General features: G+C 35.3%; 1 protein-coding gene across 1 annotated transcript in view; it reads right to left on the bottom strand.

Annotated features, from left to right (window-relative positions):
* LOC109107589 (androgen-induced gene 1 protein-like) overlaps positions 1 to 16,626 on the bottom strand; it is a 37,058-nt gene extending 20,432 nt beyond the window's left edge. The window contains exons 1-3 of the mRNA XM_042746190.1: positions 16,365 to 16,626; positions 12,841 to 12,996; positions 6,769 to 6,870 (exon numbers count right to left, since the gene is read on the bottom strand). Coding sequence (XP_042602124.1) covers positions 6,769 to 6,870; positions 12,841 to 12,996; positions 16,365 to 16,505 — 399 coding nt within the window. The 5' untranslated portion in view covers positions 16,506 to 16,626. The remainder of the gene's footprint in view (positions 1 to 6,768; positions 6,871 to 12,840; positions 12,997 to 16,364) is intronic.
* Between the last annotated feature and the right edge of the window lie 10,752 nt (positions 16,627 to 27,378).

Below are 27,378 nucleotides of genomic sequence, written 5' to 3'. Positions count from 1 at the left end.
GTTGCAATTACCTTTTTTCATTTTTCTTTGGCAGAAACAGGCTTCCATAATATCTAGTGGCATTTTTAAGTTAAAATAATTTATTTATTTATTAATAATGTATGTGATCTTAGTTTATATTGAAGCAATAAAAATATTTCTAATTTCCCATTAAGTTGCACTATTTTTATTAGTGTTTAGTTTTTATTTTAGTACTTTGTTTTAGTTTTTTAGGCCAGCCAGACTTAATATAATATAATATATATAAAATAATAAATATATAATAATATAATATAATTAATATAATATATAATGTCTGGTATCATTTAAACATGTTTAACAGTGTAATCATATTTATGTAAAAATTTCAAGTTTATAATATACTGTGTATCCAGAACTAACACTGAAATAATTTATTAGTTATTTTATTTTATTTTAGTTAGTATTGAAGTCATTACACACCCCCTCCCAAACATTTTATTTCAGTTAACAAAATAGTTTTCTTTCAGTTTTGGTTTTAGTTTTTTGTTAACAGTAATAACACTGACCTCTCCCTTATGTTTACCAGTGCAACCGCTGACTGTACTACACTCTCTGCAACAATACTGAGCCGCTTTGTGTTTCTCGGCCAGGCTGATATAAGATCAAAGCGCGTGTCCTCCGGCGATGCATGAAAGAATCCGTGGGTAAATGTTCTATGGAAGATGATGGTGGCACTCCACTGTGGAAAACAACATAAAAATGCTGATTTATTTTGCTTCACTTTACTTCATTGCATACGAGGAATGGCAAGCCACGGGACAAAAGATTTTGCAGGGAAACCTCAATGACCATAATGAAGGGGAGCCTTGTTTTAACATGTCATTAAAATGATTCTGCATTTTACAACAATCCGGGGAATTACAGTCTGAGCTTGTGCACAACCAGTACCCAAGTTGGCTATGACCACCAGATGGCAATCTGTCAACAGCCTGACGTATTTTTGCATTTATGGAGACTAATACTAATAATTCAATAATGCACTTATGAATCAGGGTCTGGGCACTGTAGCCTGCATAAATTGTAATTTCTTGTATTCAGACAGACCTTTTGGTTTGTATCCTTGGCCAGTATGATAATTGATGGGTAGTTTGCATCAAGTTTATGGGTGCTGAGCCAGAATAATATTGAATGTAGGTGTATTTTATCATCATTTACTCCACTGTATTGGTTTGGACAAAAACAGTTGAATATTTTCAGTTTCTTTTCCTTTGTGTTTCATAGAAGCAAGCATATAGAGTTTTAGAATAACAATTAAATTTAATTAAATTATGGCCATTTAATTCATTTTAATTAAGTTTTTAAATTTTCATTAATTTATATAATTTCGTTCTGTTATTGTATTTTATTTTTTTTATTTTACATTTTATATGTATTTGATTAATTTTATTTATTTTTTAGGGCTGACAAAGTTAATTTGTTAGCTGGTATCATTTAAAAAAGTTTAACAGAGTACAATTAAATTTTTCGGCACAGTCTAGTATTATTGATATCTAGTTGCAATTTCGTGTTAGTATGATTTTGATATTAGTTAGTACTGAAGAAATAAAAATGTTTTCAAGTTTCATATTTAGTTGCACCATTTGTAGTATTTATTTATTTTTTGCCAAATTATTTAGGCTTCTATTTTATATAAAAAAAAAAATATATATATATTTTATGCTATTAAATATGAAAAGTACACCAGCTAGCACATGAAATAAAACAGGAAGAAATTAAACTAGAAAAATAAAACTTAAACTAGAAAAATAAAAAACAAACTGAATATATAAAATTTTCATATAAATGATTTTTTTTAAATGGGTGTATAATATATATTTAAACTGCTGCTACACTTCACTACATTTCCCTGGAACAATTGTTCACTTTATACCTTTATCTAACTGTTAAGTATGCATGTGCTGTATTTCATACGATACATACATTTTTTTATTATTATTTATTTTTTGTTATGAAAGTGTAAAGTGAAGCAAAGCCTGAAAAAAGTCTGATATACTCTGACATCTGGTTCTTATCCTCGCGGTATCCTTAAGACGGTCTGGGTAATACCATTGGTTAAGCAGAAACTAGTCTGTCTGAGGTTCATCTTGACAGTTGCAAACCCAACATGTTATTAGATGCAGAGAAAACACCACTGGAGTGCATCAGGAGCCCGGATCAGTTTAGCACAGCCACGGATGGTGACATTGATCGATTTCAGTCACATGGATGTATTTCTCCTCTCGCTCTGAGGATGGATTCTTATTACTGTAAATGGTGAAACACTTATCCCCACAGTCTGAACAACATACTGGTAGTCGCAGCAGGAGCGTACAGTTAGAGACAATTTTCGGAGGAGAGCACTCTTCAAATTGGCCTGTGGGCACAGCTATTTTCTACTCTAAACAACATCCCACAAATCCAGCAGAAAGAATTGTAGAGAAATGCCATAAACGGGTTGAGAGACAATTAATTTTAAAAAGCAAAGTCTGCTTCCTCTCAGTGTGAGTTTTTCTTTGCAGGCCAAAAGAAGCCGGAATTGCAACTGGAATTCATTACTGATCTATAGTGCATAGTTAAATAGGATACTTGCGTAAAAATCTTTCTCTGTTGCAGCGACGGATGTTTTTGAATGTTTTGAAACTGCAAGTCGGTCATAAATATTGATTGTCTTTGAACTTACTGCATGATTAATAAGCCGAACCATGTGCGTTCAAGGTCACGCTGTGGAAAAGGAATGTTTGTTTCCCCTGAACAATTAGCAGTGTGAATAAAGGAGCGACAGAGGGTTGTTTACCACAGGTAATCAGTCATAAAAGCCCCTGTGCACAATGACCTGTTTCGTTTAAAAGCTACCTGCTGAATTATATATGAGGAAAGTTAAACGCTCAGACTGGGCGTTCCAATCCAGAAAATACCTTCACGTGGGAAGTCAGCCTTTTGTACTTTTATTTTGAGATGTACAGCGGTGTTGTCTTTTCTAAGCAGGTGTAAGATGTTTATTTGCGGTACGCATTTGAACATGGGGCTGCTCAGCGGGAGGCCACTGGCATTAACATTAGAGCAGCGCAACGCTCTTGTGACAGGCCTCTCTCTGCAGAGAAGGGATTATTGTCACAGATACTTTGACGCAGGTAAACTGCCTCCCAGTGATGTCATGAAAGTTTAGCAGCAGCTTTTTTAAGTCTTTTTGAAGTGGCTCTCGTTTGATTGTTATTGTCACATTATGAGTCCTGACAGGCTTGCCAAATATACAACAACACCGCTGACAGCTTCAAAACAGGGAAAATGTCCTTTCCCTTGTCACTTGGGGAAAAATAGTATTTTTTAAATCTTATTTCTTTTTTTATTTTTCATGTCGCTTCCTGTCTGCACTTACAGAGACAAAGTTTTCAAATTCTAGTGATGTGATTAATATTTGCAAATATTTGCATGTGTCTACATATATCTAGAGAGTCCCTGAAAGTTTCAAAGGACTTTTGTAGCCATGAGTTGCATGCACCAGCAGGAATATAAATATGTCTAGTGTATTCAAAATGAAATGACTTAAAAGGAGCAGTTGTCCAGTGCTATTATAGTTTGTTGTGGCCTAATTTCTAGGGAAGCTTTGAAAAACAGCTTCTCTCTCTCTTTCATTGCATCAAGGTGTAAAGGATTCATAAATGCCCTGATTATTTCAATGACAGGAACATGGAATAAAATAGAGATTTGACAATAAAAATCAAGATTATTAATTTTTTTTTTACACAATAACTCAATCATTAGGCTACAGTAAAAACATAATCATATAATTGTAGTATATTTAGTTAATAGACAGTTCATTTAGATAGCTATTTAATTTAAATATAATAACATATTTATTATAACATTTTTAATAATAATAATAATAATTATTATTTTTCCAAAGTTGTTTTGCAGTCTAAATGGTCTTTATTTCTTAAACATATTTTTCACATTTATTTTTTTATATTACAATGTTATTGTTATAATTTGTTAATTTATAAATTACTTTTATAGTTTCAAGTATTATTATTATTATTTTTATTATTATGTTTGGTAGTTGCTTTTCCGTCTAAATAGTCTTCATTTTAAAAATATTGTTTCATAGTTATTTTTAATTCTGTAATTTTCAAGAAAAATATTATTATTATTATTATTAATGCAAAGTTGCTTTGCAGTCTAAATGGTCTTTATTTCTTAAATATATTTTTCATATTTATTTTTTTAATTTATACTTTTATTGTTATGATTTATTTTAATTATTTAATTAATTGCATCGTTTTAAAGAAAATGTATTATTATTTATTATGCAAAGTTGCTTTGCAGTCTAAATGGTCTTAATTTATATATATATATATATATATATATATATATATATATATATATATATATATATATATTTGTCATATTTATTTTTTGTTTGAATATCTGTAGACATATCTGTCACTTTGATAATCTCTGGTATAAATGCTCAGACCACAGCTCAGACTCAACTATGTGCCTTAAAGTAACAAGGCTTATTCACTGTTTCTTTGTCAGAGCAGCCAGTGAACAGAAGACAGTTACCATAGCAGCATGGGTAAACAAACAAATGTGGTACCATGGAATGCTTCAAAATATTTACAATGGAGTAACCCCTTTCAGTCACAGGCGGGATAATCTGGAACTTTCTGCATAGCACAAATTGTTCTCAGCTGGAAGGTAGTTCTCTCCCGTGGGTCAGTCCTCAGCAGCACAACTGTATTTAGATCACAAGACCTCTGTTCCTTCACTGGCTGGAGAAAACCATTGTCCAAAGCAGGAAAGAGCACTTTCTTCATTGAAAACCTTGCGTTAAAGGGATACTCCACCCCAAAATGAAACTTTTGTCATTAATCACTTACCCCCATGTCGTTCCAAACCCATAAAAGCTCCATTCGTCTTTGGAACACAATTTAAGATATTTTGGATGAAAACCTGGAGGCTTGAGACTGTCCCATAGACTGCCAAATAAATAACAGTGTCAAGGTCCATAAAAGGTATGAAAGTCATCGTCAGAATACTCCATCTGCCATCAGACATGCAATCTGGGTTATATGAAGAGATGGGAACACTTTTTGTAAGCGAAGAAAACAAAAAAAACGACTTTATTCAGTGGTCTCCTCTGTGTCTCTCCAATATCACCGTATGCTGCGTATGCTCTTCTGTATCATCCGCGCCACAAGGATGTGCTGTTTCTATGTGTATTTAGCTTTAATTTGAAATAAAACAGAGCATCCTTGTGGCGTGGATGACACAGCATACATCCTATATGGAGGGACACAGAGGAGACCGCTGACAAAGGAATTGTTGAATAAAGTCGTTATTTTTGTTTTCTTCGCTTACAAAATGTATTCCCGCTGTTTCACATAACGCAGATTGCACGTCTGATGGCAGATGGAGTATTCTGACGATGACTTTCATACCTTTTATGGACCTTGACACTGTTATTTATTTGGCAGCCTATGGGACAGTCACAGGCCTCCCGGTTTTCATCCAGAATATCTTATATTGTGTTCCGAAGATGAACAGAGCTTTTACGGGTTTAGAACGACATGGGGGTAAGTGATTAATGACACAATTTTCATTCTGAGGTGGAGTGTCCCTTTAAAGTTGATAAACCAAATTTCGATTTTGAGCAGCCTATAGTGTTTGGGGTTGAACATTTTGTTGATTTTGCCATCCTTACAATGCATGATCATAGTTTTTATCATTTGCATTGTTTTTTCCCTGTGAACAGAATAGACTCTCGACTCATTTTGGGGCCACTGTCAACCAAAATCGTTAAGGAAATCTGAAGAAATGAAATGTACATTTTTAACACATGCCTAAAAAACCAAACCTAAAAATCATGTACGGTCTACTGTGTATTAATGACAAATGTTGAAAGGTTTAAAACCCTGTGGAAAATCCAATTGCATGTGATTTCATAATGCCACTGCACATTAAAGATAGAGACAATTTCTGATTAGGCTCAAAGGTTGATGAATTCATGTTGATTAATAACCGAGACATGTTTCCTTAGCAACCGCTACGTGTGTTGGGTAGCGGGCTATACCCAAGCCCCGGGCTATACCCAAGTCAACCGAATACATCCTGTGATTAGCGACGACTGAGACATCCAACCACATTTCCAGTAATAGCCTCATTCTGAGTTGTATTTCCTATCAATCTATCAGAAGCCTCTAGGTCCCAAAACCTCTTTCGTCGAGGCCACTTGAGCAGATTAAAGAAGGATTCAATATGGAAGCATTTAGGTTATTAAATATCTCTTGTAGAGACTCTTCTAAGATAATTGCAGTGAAGTCTTTTCACTTCTGGAGATACATTAATGCTGCATTCATGACAATATGTGGACGTAAACATTCTTTTAAAAGAGTCACTTTTGCTATTTTGCTACTGGAATAACACACCGGCTAAAAATGCTGTCACACTTAACATCACATTCACCTGTCAAAAAAACAAGACCTGCAACTTGGACCCCACCTTGAAGCTTTTGTTCCACTTGATTGAAATGAACGTTTGTACAATGACTAGCATTTCACATCTGACATCAGTGTGGCTCAAGAAAAAAGAACAAAATGTGCTTTTTCTCATTCTTCTGCCTGAGAGTGATCTATCTATCTATCAATCTATCTAGACTTGTAATACCACTGTTCATTTGGAACGACATTTGTAATGTCAGTTATTTGAAAGTGGCAAGCATATTTTACTGTCTAGTCTAGAAAGAAAAGGAAGCAATTTTCCACTCACCATGCCATGGTTTAGCCACTGAGGTATAAAGTTGTCCAGGAGTCTTGGATATACCAAATCTCTGTCATACACGTAAAGCGTCCAGAACATAGTCACCACAAACTGCAAACCAAAAACAAAGAAAATACTGATAATGAATCATCCGATCACAAAAAACAAAACAAAAACACATTCTGTTACCATACTGAATACTGTATAATATATTTTTTTATTTTTATAGTAACTTTTTAAAAGTAATTTCTTAATGAAATGTGTAGAATATGTGGTATCCGATTTTTTTTTTTTTTTTAAATAATGCTGCAAATGCAGGGGCATATTATATGACACTATTTTCAATTAAAAACTGATTTTTTTTATATGTCTTCATAACTTTCAGGTTTCAAAGTGCATGTGCATTCAGTGATGTCATCATCCAGCTCAGTTCAGTTCAAATAGTATCTGTGCAATCAAGTCAAAACATTTTTAAAGTTGACAGAAATTAAGTGTCCCCAACTAAGCAAGCCAAAGGCAACAGTGGCAATAAGCCAAAACTCCACCGGTGACAGAAGTGAAATAAAAAACAAACAAAAAAAACCTTGCGAGAAACCAGGCTCAGTCTGGGGGCCGGTTTTCCTCTGGCCAGACAAAACCAGCATGGCATGGTCTAATTACAAATGGTAATGTCATTCACATGCATATTACGTGTTCAGTCCACAGCTATGTGTGCAGCAGGGTTGCCAGGTTTTCACAACAAAACCCGCCCAATTGCTTCTCAAAAATAGCCCCAAAACTAGCCCAATCGTGTTTTGAGGGGGGTCCCCCAGTAAAACTCTTTTTTGGGGGGTAAAATACGTGTTTTTTGGTGGGGTTCCCCTGGTAAAATTCTCATTTCAGGGACTAAATATTATATTTTTGGGGTTTGCTTTTAACCCACAGACATGAAAAACAACCCGTGGCAACAGTGTTAAAGTAGCCCAATTCCGCTGGAAAACCGCAGATTTGGCAACACTGGTGTGCAGGAAAGTTGTGTTTTTTTTTTTAAAAAGTCATATCGCCAACTACTGGCCTGGCATGCACAATACAGCATTAATTGATCCGTGTGAACGGGGATTGTTTTGACAATGTTGTCATCTGCACTCAAACCTTTTTCGTTTTCAGTACACTGTTGTCATGTAAACATACCCATAGTGTGGGATAAACAGTACAACAAAATTTCTATACTACTGAAGCACTTCTACTGTCACATGGCCAATACTAACCATTTCTGATCCTGAATATGCTTAAAGGACATTTCTGTGATTATTCTTCAGCCTTATTGCTAAAAATCAAAAATGCTAAAGCTTTTTCCCATGATTATATGATTCAGCACAGAACAAGCATTAGAAAAGTAAATAATTCTTGTATGTTATCAGGTGCTAGCCATCTTAATTATGGACTTTTCTGAAATTAGCTAAAATGGGGAAACTGGAACTACATTTAATCTTCAGAGACTTCATAACTTTTTAAGACCTCTCACTCCCTGCCATGACTTAAAATTGAGCCCATCCCTCACCCCCAGATTCCCAGCAGGTCTTCCGGCAGACTGCCTCATGCCGGCACATCTCATTATGCCGAAAAGTCTCACTTGTCCAATATCCTCTTTGATTCCCTCATCTACAGGACGCAATCTCTGTGCAAAACCACGACAAGCACTAAAACCAGCCATGAGCACAGCGAACCAACACACAGAGCTCATATTTTCATATCAGCGTACCATAATTAATCCCTAAGAGCTGACTTCTTTTTTCTTGCTTTTATCCAACACTACAGAGCTACAGATGCCTTCTGTGAAAAAGGACAGTGTTAAGATGATGAGGACATCACACACGCTGTTAAAACAGTCACGTTGGTATGGAGTATGAAGGCCTTGTGAAAGAGCGTTTGAAGTCCCAGGCTCTCTGAGGAGGAATTTTATTTCCCTTGCTGTAATCCTGAACTGCTCAAACGTATTTGCATTAATGGGCCTCATTTATGGGCGTGACAGATTTCTGTTTGGTTTGGGTGTCTCCGATTATTTTGCAGGATTCTTGTTTCCAGTAAGAGCTTGGATGATGGTCGCCATACCCAAATAAACGGGCGGCACTATGAGGATAGACCTTGTGTAAGGGAACTGTTGTGCTTTTGAAGCATATTTCAAGTAAACGTCGGGCTTCATCTTGACAGTGCAAGTTAAATAAGTTCATTGCCGGAAAGGTGGTTTATTTGGATTTGCCCGTTCTCTTTGGGCACTGTGGATAAACCACATAACAAGCTCCAAACCTTCTCTATTATCCAGCCAAGCTAGCTGGAGGCCCCATCCCTAGGCCTGACTTACTGTTTCCACCTTATTTTAATATAAGAGCGGATGTGGCCATTTGTAATTTGAATGTGCAAGCTTTCCAGTGTCATCAACTTCCAGTTAATTTTAGCTGTACAAAAACAGTCTTTTATGCAGCTTGATATTGCAATCTGGTGTTTGTTATCATTTTAATGTATTATCGTAATCATAAACACACTGGTTTGTAATGCAAATATTTACCTATAGCAAGTCACATTCACAGAAAACAGCTTACGTCTTCTGTGTTGCAAATCAACGTGGATAGACTAACGTCATTCAGCCAGAAATAAATATATACTATAAATTTACTCACCCTCAGGCTATTCAAGATGGAGATGAGTTTGTTTCTTCATCTGAACAAATTTGGAGAAGTTTAGTATTACATCACTTGCTCACCAATGGAACCTTTGTAGTGAATGGGTGCCATCAGAATGAGAGTTCAAACAGCTGATAAAAACATCACAATAATTCACAAGTAATCAACACAACTCTAGTCCATCAGTTAACATCTTGGGAAGTGTTTGTAAGAAACAAATCCATCAAGATGTTTTTTTTTTCTTTCAACTAACTTCAATCTCAACTAAGGGTTGGGATTGAGTCTTCTTTCCACAATATTGCTTTCTTCAGTGAAAAAGTGGTCTTGTCTGAATCAGGACAGAAATGCGCACAGATCAGGAACCATTTACAAGTGAAAACAGTCCAAACTGTTCTAAATATGTTGATGTATTTTGATAAGAGAGAAGAACAGGAGGATAATGGATAGTGTTATGGATAATGGCCAGAAGCAACAGTTTATAGTTAATTAATGATGGCTTTAATGATGAAGTTGTTTATCATAAACATGCAAGCTTTCGCTCAACAAGATGTGAATTGATGGACTGGAGTCATGTGGATTACTTGTGGATCATTCTTATGTTTTTATCAGCTGTTTGGACACTTCATTCTGACGGCACCCATTCACTGCAGAGGATCTGTTGGTAAGCAAGTGTTGTAATTTCTCCAAATCTGTTCCTTCATGTACATCTTTGATGGCATGGAGTTGAGCTAATTTTCAGCAAAGTTTTATTTTTTGTGAACTATTCCGTTAAGCAGATGGCACAGAATTTGATCCCACTGTATCACTGAGTCTACAATGCAGAAGAGTGAATATCAGCGAGACACATATACCACTAATAGGTGAGAGGAAATGACCTGGGCTAAGGCTAACAAAGTATGCATATCACTCAAACACAGCAGAGCCTGTTTCCCAATATTAACGTCAGCACTAATAATGCTCATTGTGATGGCTGTAAGCTGAGCTTCATGCCCAGCTCTTATACTGAGGGCCAGGGCCAATTCAAGCGTCTATTTTGTGTTTGTATCATGGCTGTCTGGCTGCTAAGTTTTTTACAAGCTAACAAGGAAGCCTCCTCTGTCTGCCATCTCGTTAAGTCCCGCTGAGAATCTGCAACCTACAAATACCCACAAAATGATGCAATGGTCAAAGCTGTAAGTATCTTTATGTATATTTAAAATATTATATTTAAAAATGCAATACTGTATTTAATATTAATTTATTGTTATTCATTTTGGTTTTTAAAAATACTCTCTTATGCTCACCAAGGCTGCATTTTCTTATATCAATAATAGACTAAAAACAGAAATATTGCAAAATATTATTACAATCTAAAATACCTTTTTACTTTTTAAAATATATTTTAAAATATAATTTATTCATTGATGGAAAAGCTGATTTTTTTTAGCTGCAATAACTCCAGTCTTCAGTGACACATGATCCTTCAGAAATAATTCTAATATCAGCCACAGGAATAATTTAATCAAATAAATGCAGCCTTTGAGAATAAAAAAAATCTTATATTCTTAACTTTTGACCTTTAGTGTATTTGCACACTATAGAATCATTTTTGCATTTTTACACTCTGCTTTATTTATTATTTAGCCATTTTAGCCATATTAGCCATTTATTATTAGTGATTCCTTGCAATGTATAAGTGGAATGCCTGTGTTGCTTTCATTAAAATGAAATGAGCAGAGTCAATTTTCTTTCCACTTAAGGTTTAAGTCACTCTGACACTGTCATTTGACATCTTAAACTCCCTACTAACATTGTGCCATGCAATATTAAAAGCTCTTTAGCCAGCCAGAGACAAGCAAGACATTTGTGATTAAAATTTAAATACTTTCCATGCAATTATCTGATGGTCATCACGGGCACACACACACACACACACACACACACACACACACACTCACTCACACAAAACAGAAACAACATAGTGTTTCCTTCTTCACTTCACAGGACAGGATTTTATTGCATAGATGGTTTTGTGGCAGTGCCAGATAGGTGACTGGGCATTTGCAAAACAAATAGGCTCTACATTTAAAACAATGCGTATTAGTGTCTGTAGTCCCCTTATGCAAAGCAGCATGTGTGAATGTGGCCAAATATAGCAATATATGCTAAGAGAATACAAATGCTGTCTGACCAGACCTGCAGGCTCATACCTTTTGTACATATTTTTCACCTATTGTACCTTTTTAAAGAATCAGATGATTCAAGGTTTTGATGGTTTAAATACAGATCTAAAGACACCTAATGTCTATTCTGCCCTACAAAGACAAGACACAGTAACCTTTTGAACTGGATTGCACAATAAAGATACATTAAATTAATCAAAAGTGACAGTAAATACATTTATAATGTTACAAAAATATTTCTATTTCAAACAAATGCCGTTCTTTTGAACGTTCTACTCCTGAAATAAAACATATCATGGTTTCCACAAAAATATGAAGCAGCACAACTGTTTTTGACACTGATAATAATAAGTATTTCTTGAGAGGTAGGCTAAATCAGCATATTAGAGTGATTTCTGAAGGATCGTTATATTTTGCTTAAACTTATATTGTGATAATTTCACAATATTACTGTATTTTGATCAAATAAATTCAACTTTGTGAGTTTTCAAAAACTTAAATATACTGTACACTACTGATACTGTAGTTGTCCACAAAATTGTTGCAAAAAATTAAACCATTGGTCAGGCATATGCAGCAAGCTGTATTTTACCTTTGGCACCCTCTACAAATATGCTCTAAACACAACCCTCCTTTCTTAGATCCACTGAATGATTGCTTGAAACAAGTTTTGAATAGTCGCCTCTGTTTTTCTGTGGTTTCATACATCTTAATGTCAATGGCATGTGTGGGAGGGGACGGCAGCTTCAGACAAAGTATTGCATTCATGTTCCGTTACTGTACTGTTTTTTTTCTTTCCCACACATTAACAATGGAACTTGATGGCTCAGAGAGTTTATGGTAGGTTCACACACTTTAAACTAACCGCACTGTAAGTCACCACCAGCAGCCAATGAGTTTTGCTGATTTTCCGTATACAAAAAATGCAATGTTTGCATACTTGTATAAAAGCTGAAACTTTTCCAAACTTTAGTTTGAATGCTAGATTTCTTTGCACAGTAATAATTTGGATCACTTCATTATTTCACTTTAAAAATTGGCCATATTGGTGGTTTTATTCAATTTCAATCCAATTTTCAATGTTGATTTTAAGCAATGATTTTATCTGAACATCAACATATCCTCATTGAGCCAGCAGCACTGCTCACAGTCTCCAGATGTAGATCAAACTAACAAAAATAAAAAGTATTACTATTTTTACAGATCCCAGACAGTGTACATATGCAAAACAAGAAATCTGATTGGTGGTTTATACATACCGCACCAACAGGAAAGGCCAGAACAGCCATCATCCAATCTCGTAAGCTAATCAGCTTCCTCAACTGTCTCTCTTGCTCCATACTGGCACTGCCTTTTGTCAAAAGGCTTGAGAGGTCAGTCAGGACACACACTCCAAAGAACACCGCCTGAATGACCTGACATGGGGAATCAAAACACACTGGTTAGGAAAAGGTAATGTAGTATACATAGAAGAAATGGGACACATGTCCCATCTGATTTGTAAATGCAACTTCTAAGAACAAGGATGTGACATTTTGACGTTTACAATGTGACAAAGACATTATAAAATAAATTAAAAGTTATTTTAAATTGTAACAATATGTCACAGTATAACTTTTAAGATATTAGCCATCAGAGTTCAAAAAGTCAAAATGTCAGAGATTAGTACATATATTTGATAAACTGGGGTTGTGTGGGATTACTTGTGGATTATTACAATGTTTTATCAGCTGTTTGGACTCTCATTCTGACGGCACCCATTCACTGCAGAGAATCCACTGGTGAGCAAGTGATGTAATGCTAAATTTCAGATGAAGAAAAAACTACATCAATCTACATCTTGGATGGCCTGAGGGTAAATACATTTTATTTTTTATTTTTTTGGGGGGGTTAAATATTACTTCAAGCCCTAACTAAAAAGAGCAGACAAAACTGACTGAGCTGTAGCTTGGTCCATTTTTGTTAGAAATAAATAAATATATAAAATATCAATGTGTGTGTGGTTTTTTTTTTTTTTTTTTTTTTTTGGAAGGCCTCTAATTGACATGTAAATCAAAGCTTTATAATAAAAGGAACACAGGGGGAAGTTGAAGGGAAACTTGATGAAAGCCATGCATTCATCTTTGGTTGTCTCAAAATAGAATATGAGTATTTCTAAGTGCCATCATTTTCCAAGAGCAAACAAACTCACATCACAGGAAACAGAACAATATACAGATACAGTTGACAAGTTTAAAATGTTACAATGCATGAGAAAACCGCCACTGGAATAATTTAATACACAACCTTTCCTCCATAACCTATTTCTCATCTTAAGCTAATATGTCTTCTTTTAGCCCATTTTCCATTAGTGAACATTCGTGATGAGAGTGTTAGGAGATTTCTTTGACATTAATTTAAGATGGAAAGACATAATGGAACTATGAGGGTTTCTTTATTATATCTCCTCCACAGATCCAACATGCAAAAAAGTCTCCCATTAATGCACTCTTTAATATTTCATTCCTCATTATCTTTCTGCTCCTAAATTTGTTTCCTGGTGTCTGAAGACATGAGAAGCCCCGCTAAGGCTTCATATAAATGTTCGATTTGTCCAAAACCAATCCTTTATTGGAAAAGTCTTAAATCCCTATTACCAGCCGCCTAAAATTTTATCTATTTTACTTACGCTACCCTCACTACTGCTTTTGATCTTTGCTTTAGCTGAGCTAAAAATGGACTTTCTTCCTTTTCCCATATCATTTGAGAGTTAAAAACAGCCACGGTGCAAGTACATGAAGCCAATAGAGGCATAAAATCATTTATTAGTTATACAAAGGCTTATTTTGTGCTTATAAACAACCACAAGGATTCCTGGACTGAGACTCAAGTCTCCATGAAATCTAGTGAATTGCTTGTCTGAAGCTGGGAGTAATAATAATAATAGGCCTTGGAAAACCTCAGTTCTTATCAAACAGAAGAACACTACAGTATACTGCAGAAACAGACTTTTTCCAACCCTATTTGTCTAAAAATCAAAGCATTTACAAAGCATTTGCAACATAGCAACTGCTCTCACAGAAATATAGGCTGCCTTTCATTACTGTAACGCTACACTCAGAAAACCTGTGCATCTGTGCTAATTAAACTCTGCTGATTAATCCACGGGTATCTCATTGTCAGATCACTGAAAGCTTTCGGCCACACTTGACCAGGCACTTTATGTATGACACTGAGAGATCAGTTCTGTGCCAGGCTCCTCAAGTGTCCTAATGTGAGAATGGAAAGCCAAATCTGAACCCCTGTATTTAATCATTAATGAAGCCTGATGAAAACATAAATGGCTAAAATCACAGTTAACACAATGGTAGTTACTTAGAAGTGTTAATAAATGCAACAATGCTACAGTGGAGTAGATCAGTTGTGGATAGTGAGTGCAAGTATTTGATACAGGCGTACTTGCATTTCTTGTGCCAAGATGAGATAATCTGCCTCTCTGAATGTGACATGTGTTTATCGTCTGTTCTAATATTAGTTTCACACAGCCTCATCATCCAGGTTCAGTATAGCAATGCTATGAGTGCTGTCAGAGGTCCTTAAATGCTGTCAGAATTAATCATTATACAGTACTATTACACAAAGCAGCGCAAACGATAAATCACTTTATGGTTGTAGGTGATACTGAGTCTAGTTTTTCTGTGCTTATAGACAATGAAAGGGTTTATGAATAAACCTATAACTGTCATCACTGTGTTTTTTAGGTTACCAAAACTATTAAAATAACTATTTTTGTACATTTATTTGATGTGCAATGAATGAAAGTTTGGGGTACAACTATTTTGGCAGATTGGAAAGTAACATTTCTTTTTATTATTATTTTTTCAGGGTTCTTTGATGTATAGTTTTATTTAAAACACTAATATCTTGTATCATTATAAATGTCTTCACTGTCACTATTCAATTTAATGCATCCTTGCAAATAACTGAAAAAATCTCATTAAGCCCACACTTTTACACAATAGTTTTAGATGTTAATTGTAGTACAGTGACTACAGTGTGCTACAATTTCAAATAAGAACTAAGGATTCTGAGAAAAAAAAAGTGTTCTGAAACAGCATAAGGTTTGAAAAGCTTCATCCACAATAATCCAAACACATCTGCGCAGAACATATCTGTGCATGAGATTATTCCCAAACAAGAATGAAAAAAAGGAGCAAACAGTGCACTAGAACAGATGTGTAAATGTGAAGTGTAAGAAAACAACTTTTATTGCTATTAAAAATCACTGTTCGAAAAAGGGGGAGAAAATGGGCTGTTTATGTGGAAAACATGAGTCATTGGCTCACACACTGTCATAACAGTATGTGCGTGTATGCGTGCGTGCAGTTGTTGGCGCCTAATGTGACCTGCATTTACTCGAACAGACTGGTCCCTTATGGTGCCAGAACAAAAGAAAAGGATGCTTCAGTTTATATATAAAAACTGTAAATGCACCCTTAATTTGTCCTCCTATGAACTGCTGGCAATTCAGCACAAGCCTTCAAAAGAAGATTCATTATACATGAGGATGTGAGATATGAAAAGCATGACATCATCATTAGAGATTTAAAAAGTCATTACGTCATGTGATTAAAGTTTAATGATCCGTAAATATGACGTAAGACTATCTGTGTTGGCGTTTGGACTCCTTTTTGCCGAAACCTGCATATTTCAGCATAACAGGGGCCTGTCTATATAATGCATTATGGAGATGTCATATAAATATACATCAGGCAATGCATGGGAACGATGCACATGCACTTACCAAATCTATGAACGTAAGAAACTTCCAGCTACCGCCGTATGTTTGATGCGCGGGCATGTCTATGGCTTTGTAATTGCAGAGGATGGAAAAATAAGAGAGGAGTATCGCTACTCTGAGGATCTGTGATGGGATGAGCGCCATTTTCCTTCCCCCGTCGTATTTCCGTCTCAGGAAATATCCTGTTGACAGAGGGATGCTGTTGTGCGGTGGGGAAAGACGTTGGTGGAGGCGGCGGATGTGCGCGAGAGGTTGTTGCTATAGTAACAAGCATCGCTGCCTGTGCGGAGCAGCTCGTGTGTCACTGTTCTTGTGTCCGCGCATGCCCATTGTATCGAGACGCTGATTAGCACCAGTACTGAGTTTTGGGGATTTGTTTTGTTTGTTCTTTTCGCTTGTCTCTCACTAGGGTAATCTTTTTCTGGATTTGTTTACTGTCCTAATACAGCGCAAAATGTTTAGATGAAACATTTACTCTCTATTGTAGATCATGTTGTCACACTTTGTAGTCTGTTTACTGTTTATCAGAGAAGGCAGTGTGTGTATGTTCATATATCATTTTTTTTTTTTACAAAAATGATTGCAATTTCCATCGTCTATGGCTGTGAAAAAAAGGATGCAGTTAATTTCCCAGCTAACAAAAATATGTTTTAAGACCATTTTTTCTAACATTCCCATATTAAGGAAGGTTCTCTGAAAGCTCTGTATGTTTTTTTTTATTTGTTTATCCTATGTTTATGTGTGTGTGTGTGTGTGTGTGTGTGTGTGTGTGTGTGTGTGTGTGTACTGTATGTGTGTGAACACTTGACATTTGAACACTGTTCTTTTTATTTATCAATTTTATTTATTATGTATCTTTTTTATTTATCAAAGAATCCTGAAAAAAGTATCATAGGTTCCAAAAAAACATTAAGCAGCACAACTGTTTCCAACATTGATTATAAATCAGCATATTAGAATGATTTCTGAAGGATCATGTGACACTGAAGACTGGAGTAATGATGCTGAAAATTCAGCATTGCTTCACAGGAATACATTTAATTTTAAAGAACATTAAAATAGAAAACTGTTATTTTAAATTGTAATAATATTTCACAAAATTAAAGTTTTTTTTTTTTGTCTTTAGATTAAATAAATGCAGCCTTGATGAGCATAAGAAACTTCTTTAAAAAACATTAAAAAATCTTACTGAGCCCAAATGTTTGGCACTGTATATTGGCATATGTATATTTGTTTGTGTACACATATATGAACATTAAGGGAGCATTCCATTTTATCATTTATCAGTTTTATTATTATGAGAAAATTACTTTTGATGTTCTCTGAAGGTTCTTAAAGGGGTCATATGATGCTCCTAAAAAGAACATTATTTTGTGTATTTGGTGTAATGAAATGTGTTTATGCGGTTTAAGGTTAAAAAAACATTATTTTCCACTTACTGTAAATTATTGTTTCTCCTCTATGCCCCACCTTCTGAAGCGCGTCAATTTTCACAAGGTTCATCTCTCCGAAAAGCGAGGTGTGCTGTGATTGGCCAGCTATCCAGTGCATTGTGATTGGCCGAATGCCTCAAGCATGAGACGGAAATGTTATTGTGAAGCCTTAACATAAAACATAAAAAACATTATAAACGTGATATAAACATGATTTCTAGTCACGTTTTCTTTTGAAAGGCAAAAACAAAATAGTTTCGCTTTCTCAATGAAACAGTGTCACACACCACGACCTTGAGTGAGCAGAGGCCGGAGGCCTAGAGTGAGCCACGGTCTACAGTGAGCTGCGGCCGGCTTGAATGAGCAGAGCTGGGCGGCTTGAGAACGTTGCGGCAGGCGGATTCTATGAAGGAGCATACCTTGGTCTTGCAGCAACCACATGTGCCACTTCGTCCACAGTGAAAGTCAATTCGACGATCCACAGTGCAAAGTTGATGTTTTTCCTCAGCGACCAGCACGGATCAGCCCCAGGCATGACGAAGCGGATATCGTCCTCTTTTGGAAGGCCAAACAAAGTAGTTTTGCTTTCACAGTGGAACACACAGCGTCTATACGACATGGAGGCGGCAACAACAATACTACAACGAGAATAAAAGGTACACCTTTCTTTGTGTGAACATCTGGGCGGCGATATGCAAATCTTCCCACATACTGACGTAGATATGTGGGGAGTGTTTAAAACGAGCCATTTCTGGGGGGCGTGGACGAGTCTCAACTTTTATAAAGAATATCTCTTTGGATTTGAGACTTTAGTCTTTGCAACTTCACAGATCTTCATTATTCACCAACAACTTGTAACACACCAAAGAGAACGGACAATTTGAAATCGCATCATATGACCCCTTTAAAAAGTAGTGAATTAATATTTCAGGGGGAAAAAAAAACACATTCCATGAACAATATATTAGACATTATTAAAGACCTATACTGTGGTGGTTAAAACCAACATACTAAACCACTGGAAAACATAAAAGTACACATTTGACTAACTGGACCTTTGAAAACCTATGGTTACTGAGATGATTACCTTGTGAAAACTTAAATCTCCACTATTTAATTTAATGTAATTTAATTTAATTTTGTATTTTATTTATTACTTATGCTATTTATTTATTTACTTACCAGTTATAGAAGCGTAGAATACAATGAAACATAAATAACCCTTCAAAAACATAACCCTTTCTCACCACCCCATTTTAACTGTTACCTATAATTGGCCATTTGAGTTCATCACTGTTTGAGCGATGTCAGACAGTAGCAGACAAAATTTTTGCCCCCATAAAATCTGCATTATGATACCATACGGCAGCCAAAGAGGTTTACAGTGGAAAATCCTTTGCCACAGGCACACAAATGGTTCCCAGAACTATAAGAGGATGGAGGAATGAGGATTTAAAAACTATGCCTTCCTCTACTTAAAGCAGCACTGCAGGGGCTAGTGTGATTCCTGTGACCTGGACTATACTGTACTATCTCTATATAAGACAGGATGACTTTTTTATTTTATTTTTCAAATCAAGGGATAATACGCATAATATACACAATTTTAGCTGTCACATCTCAAATAGCGTTATGAAACTGGATGCTTTTATGTTTGGACTTACTGTCACTCACATGTCATATTATCTCAGCTAAATCCACTTATTAACAGTGTGTTATTGCTTTTTATATCTTAAACAAATCAGGTCACTGAAGTTGATGTGTGTAAAATCCTTTTTTCCCCCTGAAATATTAAAAACCTCATATTTATCTAACTCGACCTGAGCCCCATGAGCAAAATGAGAAAATGCTAAGAAAATATAAGGCGTGCTGACTGCTGTGCAGGCTCTTCACCTACTGTGGGGTTTGATGGGGTCTGCCAGAGTGCAGGAGTGCTCCACAGTTTGTGGTTAGCTGTGGGGAACGTGCATAAGTTTCCAGAGCTGAGGTAGACTTGTTCACATTAAGTGTACTTGAGTGAGATACATGCCATGTGCATGTGGTTCTAGATGAGTGGGTCCACCAGCAACCCAAAACTTCATCTCATTCAGTTGGCCCCAAGACTCTGACATGCAAAGCTCAGATTTCATGTGCAATACATGCGCAAGAGTAGATCTCAGTGTGTTTGTTAGTATGATACAGTGCCAAAATTCTTGAAAACACAGATTAGGCTCCCCATCTCACACTTGAAATACTGTACATGCTTGCTAAGTAAATAATATAGTCAGTCAGGCCAGACAGTCTGTTTTATTTTGGTTTTGGTTTTCTTGAGATTTATTTTGTGATAATGGCCAGTTGACTGTACGTTATCCTGCTTAATTGTTATACTGTATGCCTATATCTCAAATCAATCAATAGCCTACACAAACATCAAATTTCTACCCATGGGAGCCCGAGTCAATACTGTTCAGGGGGCCCATAAACCACAGCAGCACTCTTGGAAACTATAGCACTGGAATAGTTATTGTAATATAAGTATGATAAGTCACATGAATAAGCAAATAGGACCCATTATTCCAGAAATATTCTTTACGCAAATATGCAAGTCTTGGTCAGCAGTCGTACTGTATTTGCTGTTAGTTGTTAGAATTTAGCAATAAATTTTATAATTTTCTGGCCAAATGCTTGCGGACACATTCGCACACGTGTGTTAAGTATAGAGATTTTCACACTTAAAATAGTTAACCCTGGGTTATTCTAAACGAGTAAATGGAATCCTGGGATATCTTGTTTCACGCTTCCCACTGTTCATAATTTATCAGGGTTAACAATTAATTCTGGATATTCATAAATTCTAATTCTAATTTAATTGATGGGTTATTGTTTTTCTTTGCATATTTGCCGTGTCATTGCCACTGATCACAGCATGCAATATGTTTACATAACAAGGCTACTGTATATAGCTGTCCATTCTTATACTGACTTATATGGACTGCCGACTGTACTGTCAAGTCTTCTTGAAAGGACTTTTTGGACCATAAAGGTAAGAAAGAAGCGGTCTCTTCATCACTCCAACTGATGCGTTTTCCATAACCATTTGATGTGTTTCCCTTCAAATGTTAAAACAAGTGTTCATACAGCACACGGTTTTTCCATGACTGTCTAAAGCACGCGAGTATGAGGCCTGCGATTGGGTGTCTGCTATTTAGCCGTACCATTCTAAAACCACAATATTTTAAACTTTACGTGTTTGGTACCGCAACCAGGTGTTAACACAGCAAAAAAAAGGGCACTAACCCTGCCCCAGAGAGGGTTGGGGTAGGTGTAGACGTTAATAAAACACAAACTAGGTAGAAAAAATTATTTACTGTTAGTCTCCTGCCATAGCTCTGTTCAAGCCACAACCTTTCAAGGCGGTGCTATCTTAATTACAGGTGTGAAATGTTCTTCCCTTATGAAAATGAAGCATGGTTTTACTACAAATAAAGCACAAAAAATAAATAAATAAATGGTTATTACAGGTAAATCATAACAACCACAAATAACCATGGTTTTGCTATACTAACCATAGTTTAACCATGGTATTTGTAGTAAAACTGTGGTTATAGTCTACAAATGGTAATCAGTATGCCACAAAACATCGTTACTACATTTCCTATAATAAAATCATGGTTAATTTTTGTAAGGCTTCTACCAGGGGTTAAAAGCAGAGCTCAGAAGGATATTAACCCGGGGATAAGTGCAGTGTAAAAAGCTCATATGTTTCTGGCTTTATAATCAATTATGCTGTCTACAATAGATGGACAAATGGACGAGAATGATCATGACTGAGTTGTTTTTGGAACGTTCTCACACTGAACATTCCAATTAATCATTCAGAATCACGTACACCAGAGAGCCACATAAAACTTTGTATTATTCAAGTTTATCAAGTAATACAAGAACAAACATATGTATAATTAATTATATGAAGAAATACTGCCTTTTGTAAATGCAGTATGAAAAAGCAGTGAACTGTGGAGAGGCCTGCTGAGGCGATGGACTTGTGGCTTGTGTGGCTGGCCTGGTATGATTTCTATATGTCTCTTTCGATTTTCTGTTAACTTAAGAAAGTTCATAGCCTAGCTTATAGCCAATAAATGTGCAATGGCAATCATCATTCAACCACATTTTAAAAGAGAGTTTAAGACACTGAACCGCAAGTCTTAATGCAGTTCACAGACGGCGCGTAGAGCAATATATCTGTCTTTTGGATACATTTATGGTCATGTGGGGAAAGTCATGCTAATCCCTTTCCCCTTTATCAATCTCTAGTCAGATCTGCAACAAGATCCCAGGTAATTAGCTTGAGTTGCCCTTACGTACGTATACTGGCATGACATTGTAGCAAACTGCACTGTAGTAGCCTATAAATAGTCTATCAGTGTCTCATTAAAATGTTGTTTTGTTTACAACAGTGTAATGCTAGTATGGACCAAACACTGGTGTTTGGACTTGTTTGCAGACATCAAAGTCTGCCCAATCAATCTAATGAAGAGAGCAAACGCACACATATGCCCGCTCGCCCGCCTCCTGCTTACCTTTGTCCTGCTTCTGCCAATTAGATCAAAAACCTTCTCAGAAACCTCCCACTCTAATCCCGCAGATAATGAGGAAATATTATTCATTCATTACAATTGCCTCCAGATTCAAATTTGGTTTCATAACTGTCCTACGGTTAATCAAAAAACGTCAACACAGATTATGAGCTTTTTGGATGGAGTTGGCAGGATCGCAGGAGCTTCAGCGGTCACATTGTTCTCACTGAGAGCTCAGGTATTCATTGTTGTGCACTACAAATTCCATTTCAATTCTTGCATTTAAATTGATGTAGCAGACAGAACACATTTAAATTTGATTATAAGTAGTGAAATTCATATGAGTAGCATATCTGTTTTCAGCACTGATAATAATGAATGTTTTTGAAGAAGACTCAGCAGAATGATTTTTGAAGTAATGTTAATGGCTGCTAAAAATTCAGCTTTGCCATCATAAAAATAAATACATTTTTTAAATATATAGAAAATAGTTCTTTTAAATTGTAATCACAATATTACTGTTTTTATTGTATTTTTGATCAATAAGTGTCTTATTGTCAATAAGTAAGATTTGACAGGTTGCCATTTTCTTCAAATATGAATTTTTCATAACCTTGCAGGTCTGTGTCCTGTATCTTTCCTCTTTCTCATGGCCTGTTTGCTTGAGAATGAATGATGCATGTGGTGAGGTTTGTAATTGTCCCTGTGGACTTCGAGACTTGAGTTTTGTTTACTGTGCCGGCGGCTTTCATCATCATCTTGACAAGCAATAAATGATACAGTGTGTATATAAAATGCTCACCGAAAGCAGTGGGGTTTCCATAGTCACACCACACATTTCATATCATTACCGTTTATGGTCTGCGGTCACAGTCTGTCCAAATATACAGGTCACACACACACCTGCAGAGTTTTTTAAAGCACAAGGTGTGTATCCTAATGGAGAGGTGTGAAAAGACAGGTGGCCGATGAGAGGTGTGTAAACACTGTACTTTCACTGGTTTGGAGATCGAGAAAGCGTGCAGAAAGCGCAAAAATCCACCATGACAGCATAAGAGCTGGGCAAACAGAATTATGAGCAATAATAACACGCAGATGCTTTTGTATGTTACGACTGAATAAGAATAACTCACCTCCTCACGCTGAACTATTTCCATTATCTGTTCGCAACAGGTCACTCACCAGACTCTTGTTTAGAAATAAAGCACAAAACCTTTTTTATATGTATTTACTGGCTTTTATTTTAGACAGTGAATCAGTCATTCAGGCTGTTAGACTGTTAACTGAAAGTGCAAATAAATTATTCAACTATGAAATTAAAGGAATAGTTCACCCAAAAATTAAAATCTGCTGCAAATATACTCACCCTCGGGCTGTCTAAGATGTAGAGGAGTTTGTTTCTTTCATCAGAACAGATTTGGAGAAATTTAGCATTATATCACTTGCTCACCAATGGTTCCACTGCAGTGAATGGGTGCCGTCAGAATATGCACTGATAAAAGCATCACAATAATCCACAAGTAATGTAATTTATCCACAAGCTGTGTGTTTATAATAAACAAATCCATCATTTAGATGTTTTTAACTTCAACCTGTCACTTCCAACTAAAATACGAGTCTTCTAACCTTAATATTGCTCTCTCAAGTTGTTTAGTGTGAATTAGGTGAGAAATACAAATCAAGCACTGTTTACAAACAAAAACAGTCTTAAACAGTTCTAAACAAACATGTTGGTGGATTTTGATGTAGGAGGACAACAGAGGATGGATGTTTTCCACTGGAGGAAGCGTTATTATAGATTATGGATTGGATTATATTTGGAACTCTCAATCTGATGGCACCCATTGATCCATTGGTGAGCAAATTATATAATACTGTATTTCTTCAAATCTGTTATCTAAAGTAATCTACATCTTGAATGGCCTGAGGGTAAGTACATTTTCAGCAAATTTTCATTCTTGGGTGAACTATTCCTTTAAATTTTGTGTTATCTGTGGAGAGAGATATCATTTTGGGATATTAGAATCGCTTGTGTGGTCCTGTTATTGTCTTGTTTTATATCAGAGTCATGGATACACTGTTTTCATTGAATTAATTTAGTGTTCAGCCAAGAGTGTTATTTTTATTCATTGATGTAGACTTTTAGACTATATCAGCAGTCATGCTTCAATACGACTGTGTTGTCTTCTATTAAGAGACTTTATTTACATAACAGGCTTTATTCATTGACTATATTCAGTGGATATAACTGCATTTGACAAACAGGCAAAAGTCAAAAATAGGCCAGTGGCTGTGAAAACAAACGTTTTGATTGTGAGAATGATGTCCTTCCTGATCTGTGGGAAACCATGAGGAAAGAAGCCATGTGTGCCAACTACACAGTGGAAAACCTGTGCTCTGCCAGGCATCAATGTTTTACGGCTTTCTGTCAGTTGTTGACTTCAAACACAGCGCTTCAGTCTCATGGGATGGAAGAGGCCGCAATCACTGCACTTTTATCTCATGAAAACATATAAACCGCCTTTTTGCAGGGGCCTCTGTGCAGTCTCCAGGGTCCTGGAAAATGAGATAGATGTTCTGGGGGATGAGGAAGCACAAACTGAATTAAGTCATGTTGACCATAAAAAAGAAAGTAATTAAAAGGCACCAGTGTACTCTACAGCTAGAGGTTGACCACGCAGTTAGGGGTCAAACTAAACGCTAAAGCATATATGGCATAATACCAAGTGGCATATTATATTATAAGAAATTTGTAAAATGTTATATTATTAAAGTTATCAAATATTTTATTTTATTTATATACACAACTGTTTAAAAGTTTTGGGGCGGTAAGACTTTTTTCATTCTCTGTATTTATAAGATTAAAATTAAAAGCAATAGTATTATGAAATATTACTACTGTTAAAATAACTGTTTTCTGTTTAAATATAAACAGAAAATGTTCTGTTTAAATATACTATTTTAAATATAATTTATTCTTGTAATGGCAAAGCTGAATTTTCAGCTGCTATTCAATTTTTTTTCAGTGTCATTTTAACCTCCAGAAGACATTAAATATGCTGATTTGCTGAAACATTTCTTTTTATCAATGTTGAAAACATTTGCGCGACTTAATATTTTGGTCACAGTGATTTTTTTTCAGGATTTTTTTTTGTCTGATGAATAGAACTTTCAAACGAATATCAGTTATTTTTAGTCTTTTGTAACCTTATAAATGTTTTACTGTTACTTTTGAGCAATGTAATGCATTCTATAAAAAATGCAAAAAACAAATCTTTATGTGACAGCAATGACTTGATTTTATTTTTTATTTTTATAATTAAAATTATGTTTTAAAGATCACCAATAGTAATAAAATAAACTTGAGGTTAATCAGCCCAAATTCAATCAGAAGATAATGCAATATCATTCTTAACCACCAGAGGTCTTGAGCCAGCTCCTCAAACCAGCTCCTCTTTTGACAGTATGACCGCCATTGAAAATTACCTTTGACACTAATTTCCAAACTGTTAAATTTCGATATTTCAAAAAGATATAATTGTAGTATCTGAAAAAACGAAATAATAAAGATTATTTCAACAGATATTAATTTAAGATGTGTGATTCATTAGAAAGCATGTCAGGTAACATCTTGTCATTAAACAAATGAATGAATCATAGCGGCATTCTCTTTATAGTCAGCAGACCCAACAAAGGAGTATTTGAAACGGTATGGACTCTGAGACTTTAGGTGTGTCCACTCGCCAGGCCATTGTCAGTTTTACAAGGCGGTTTTACAGCTTAGGTACATGAGATGAAAGGAGTTCTTTGGCACGGATTCACACATTAGTTGAACAACCTAGCACAGACAGCCTGACCTTTGTCAAGTGTAACATATTCTTATGTAATTTCCTGGCAGTGCTATAAGAGCAGAAAGAAAGCTCTGGGATTCCTGAGAATGACATGTTGCTGAGTATGAGGTTAATCACAGGGATGTGAAAGCCGCACAATAGTCGCAGATTACTGGGGTAAGACTGGGAGTGGAAAAGGGAGAGGCAGATCCCTCTGTGTAAGCTCTAGCAGGATGACTGCTGTTGAAGCAATATTACACCATGTCTACTGGAGAAACAGATACAGCCTTTGGCTATATTCCTCTGTGTCATGTGCAGTATATATATATATATATATATATATATATATATATATATATATATATATATATATACTTCTCTTCACACTTCAACAATCTGAGAGAAGTCACGTACACACTCTCACATATACAGTAGGATACATATTATATATATATATATATATATATATATATATATATATATATATAGATATATATATATATATATATATATATATATATATATATAATATGTATATATATATATATATATGTGAGAGTGTGTACGTGACTTCTCTCAGATTGTTGAAGTGTGAAGAGAAGTATATATATATTTTTTATATTTTTTATATATAGAAGTTTGCTGATGTCTGCTTGTTTTGACACCTTAATCATGAAGAATGTGTCTTTGGATTACCTATTCATTAATAAACATTTCTGATCAGCTTTATTTCAGAAAGGAACAGCAGCTGTAAAGCATAAGAAACATAAAAAAAATTATATATAATTTTATATATAAAGCAGTATATATATATATATATATATATATATATATATACTGTTCAAACTTTTGCAGTTGGTAGGATTTTAAAATATTTTTTTAAGTCATTACTTAAATAATTAATTTTTTATGCCATTACTCCAGTCTTCAGTGTCAAATGATCCTTCAGAAATCATTTTAATATGCTGATTTTCTTACTATTATCAATGTTGAAAACAGTTGTTCTTTCGTGAAAACTGTGATAGGTCTTTTTTGCAATGCATTAAATACAAATAAATGATCAAAACTAAAATAATATAAATTATGAAAATAAATTGTTCATCAATTTAATGTGTCATGTATTATATGGTTATATACAGTGTATATATAACAACTTTATAAAGTCTAATCTACTTCCAAAACTGGAAAATTAAACGTG

This window comes from Cyprinus carpio, chromosome B20 (assembly GCF_018340385.1).
Source record: "Cyprinus carpio isolate SPL01 chromosome B20, ASM1834038v1, whole genome shotgun sequence".
In the NCBI taxonomy this organism is placed as follows: domain Eukaryota; kingdom Metazoa; phylum Chordata; class Actinopteri; order Cypriniformes; family Cyprinidae; genus Cyprinus; species Cyprinus carpio.
Note: the sequence above shows the minus strand (reverse complement) of the source record. Positions and strands in the feature narration are given on the sequence as shown.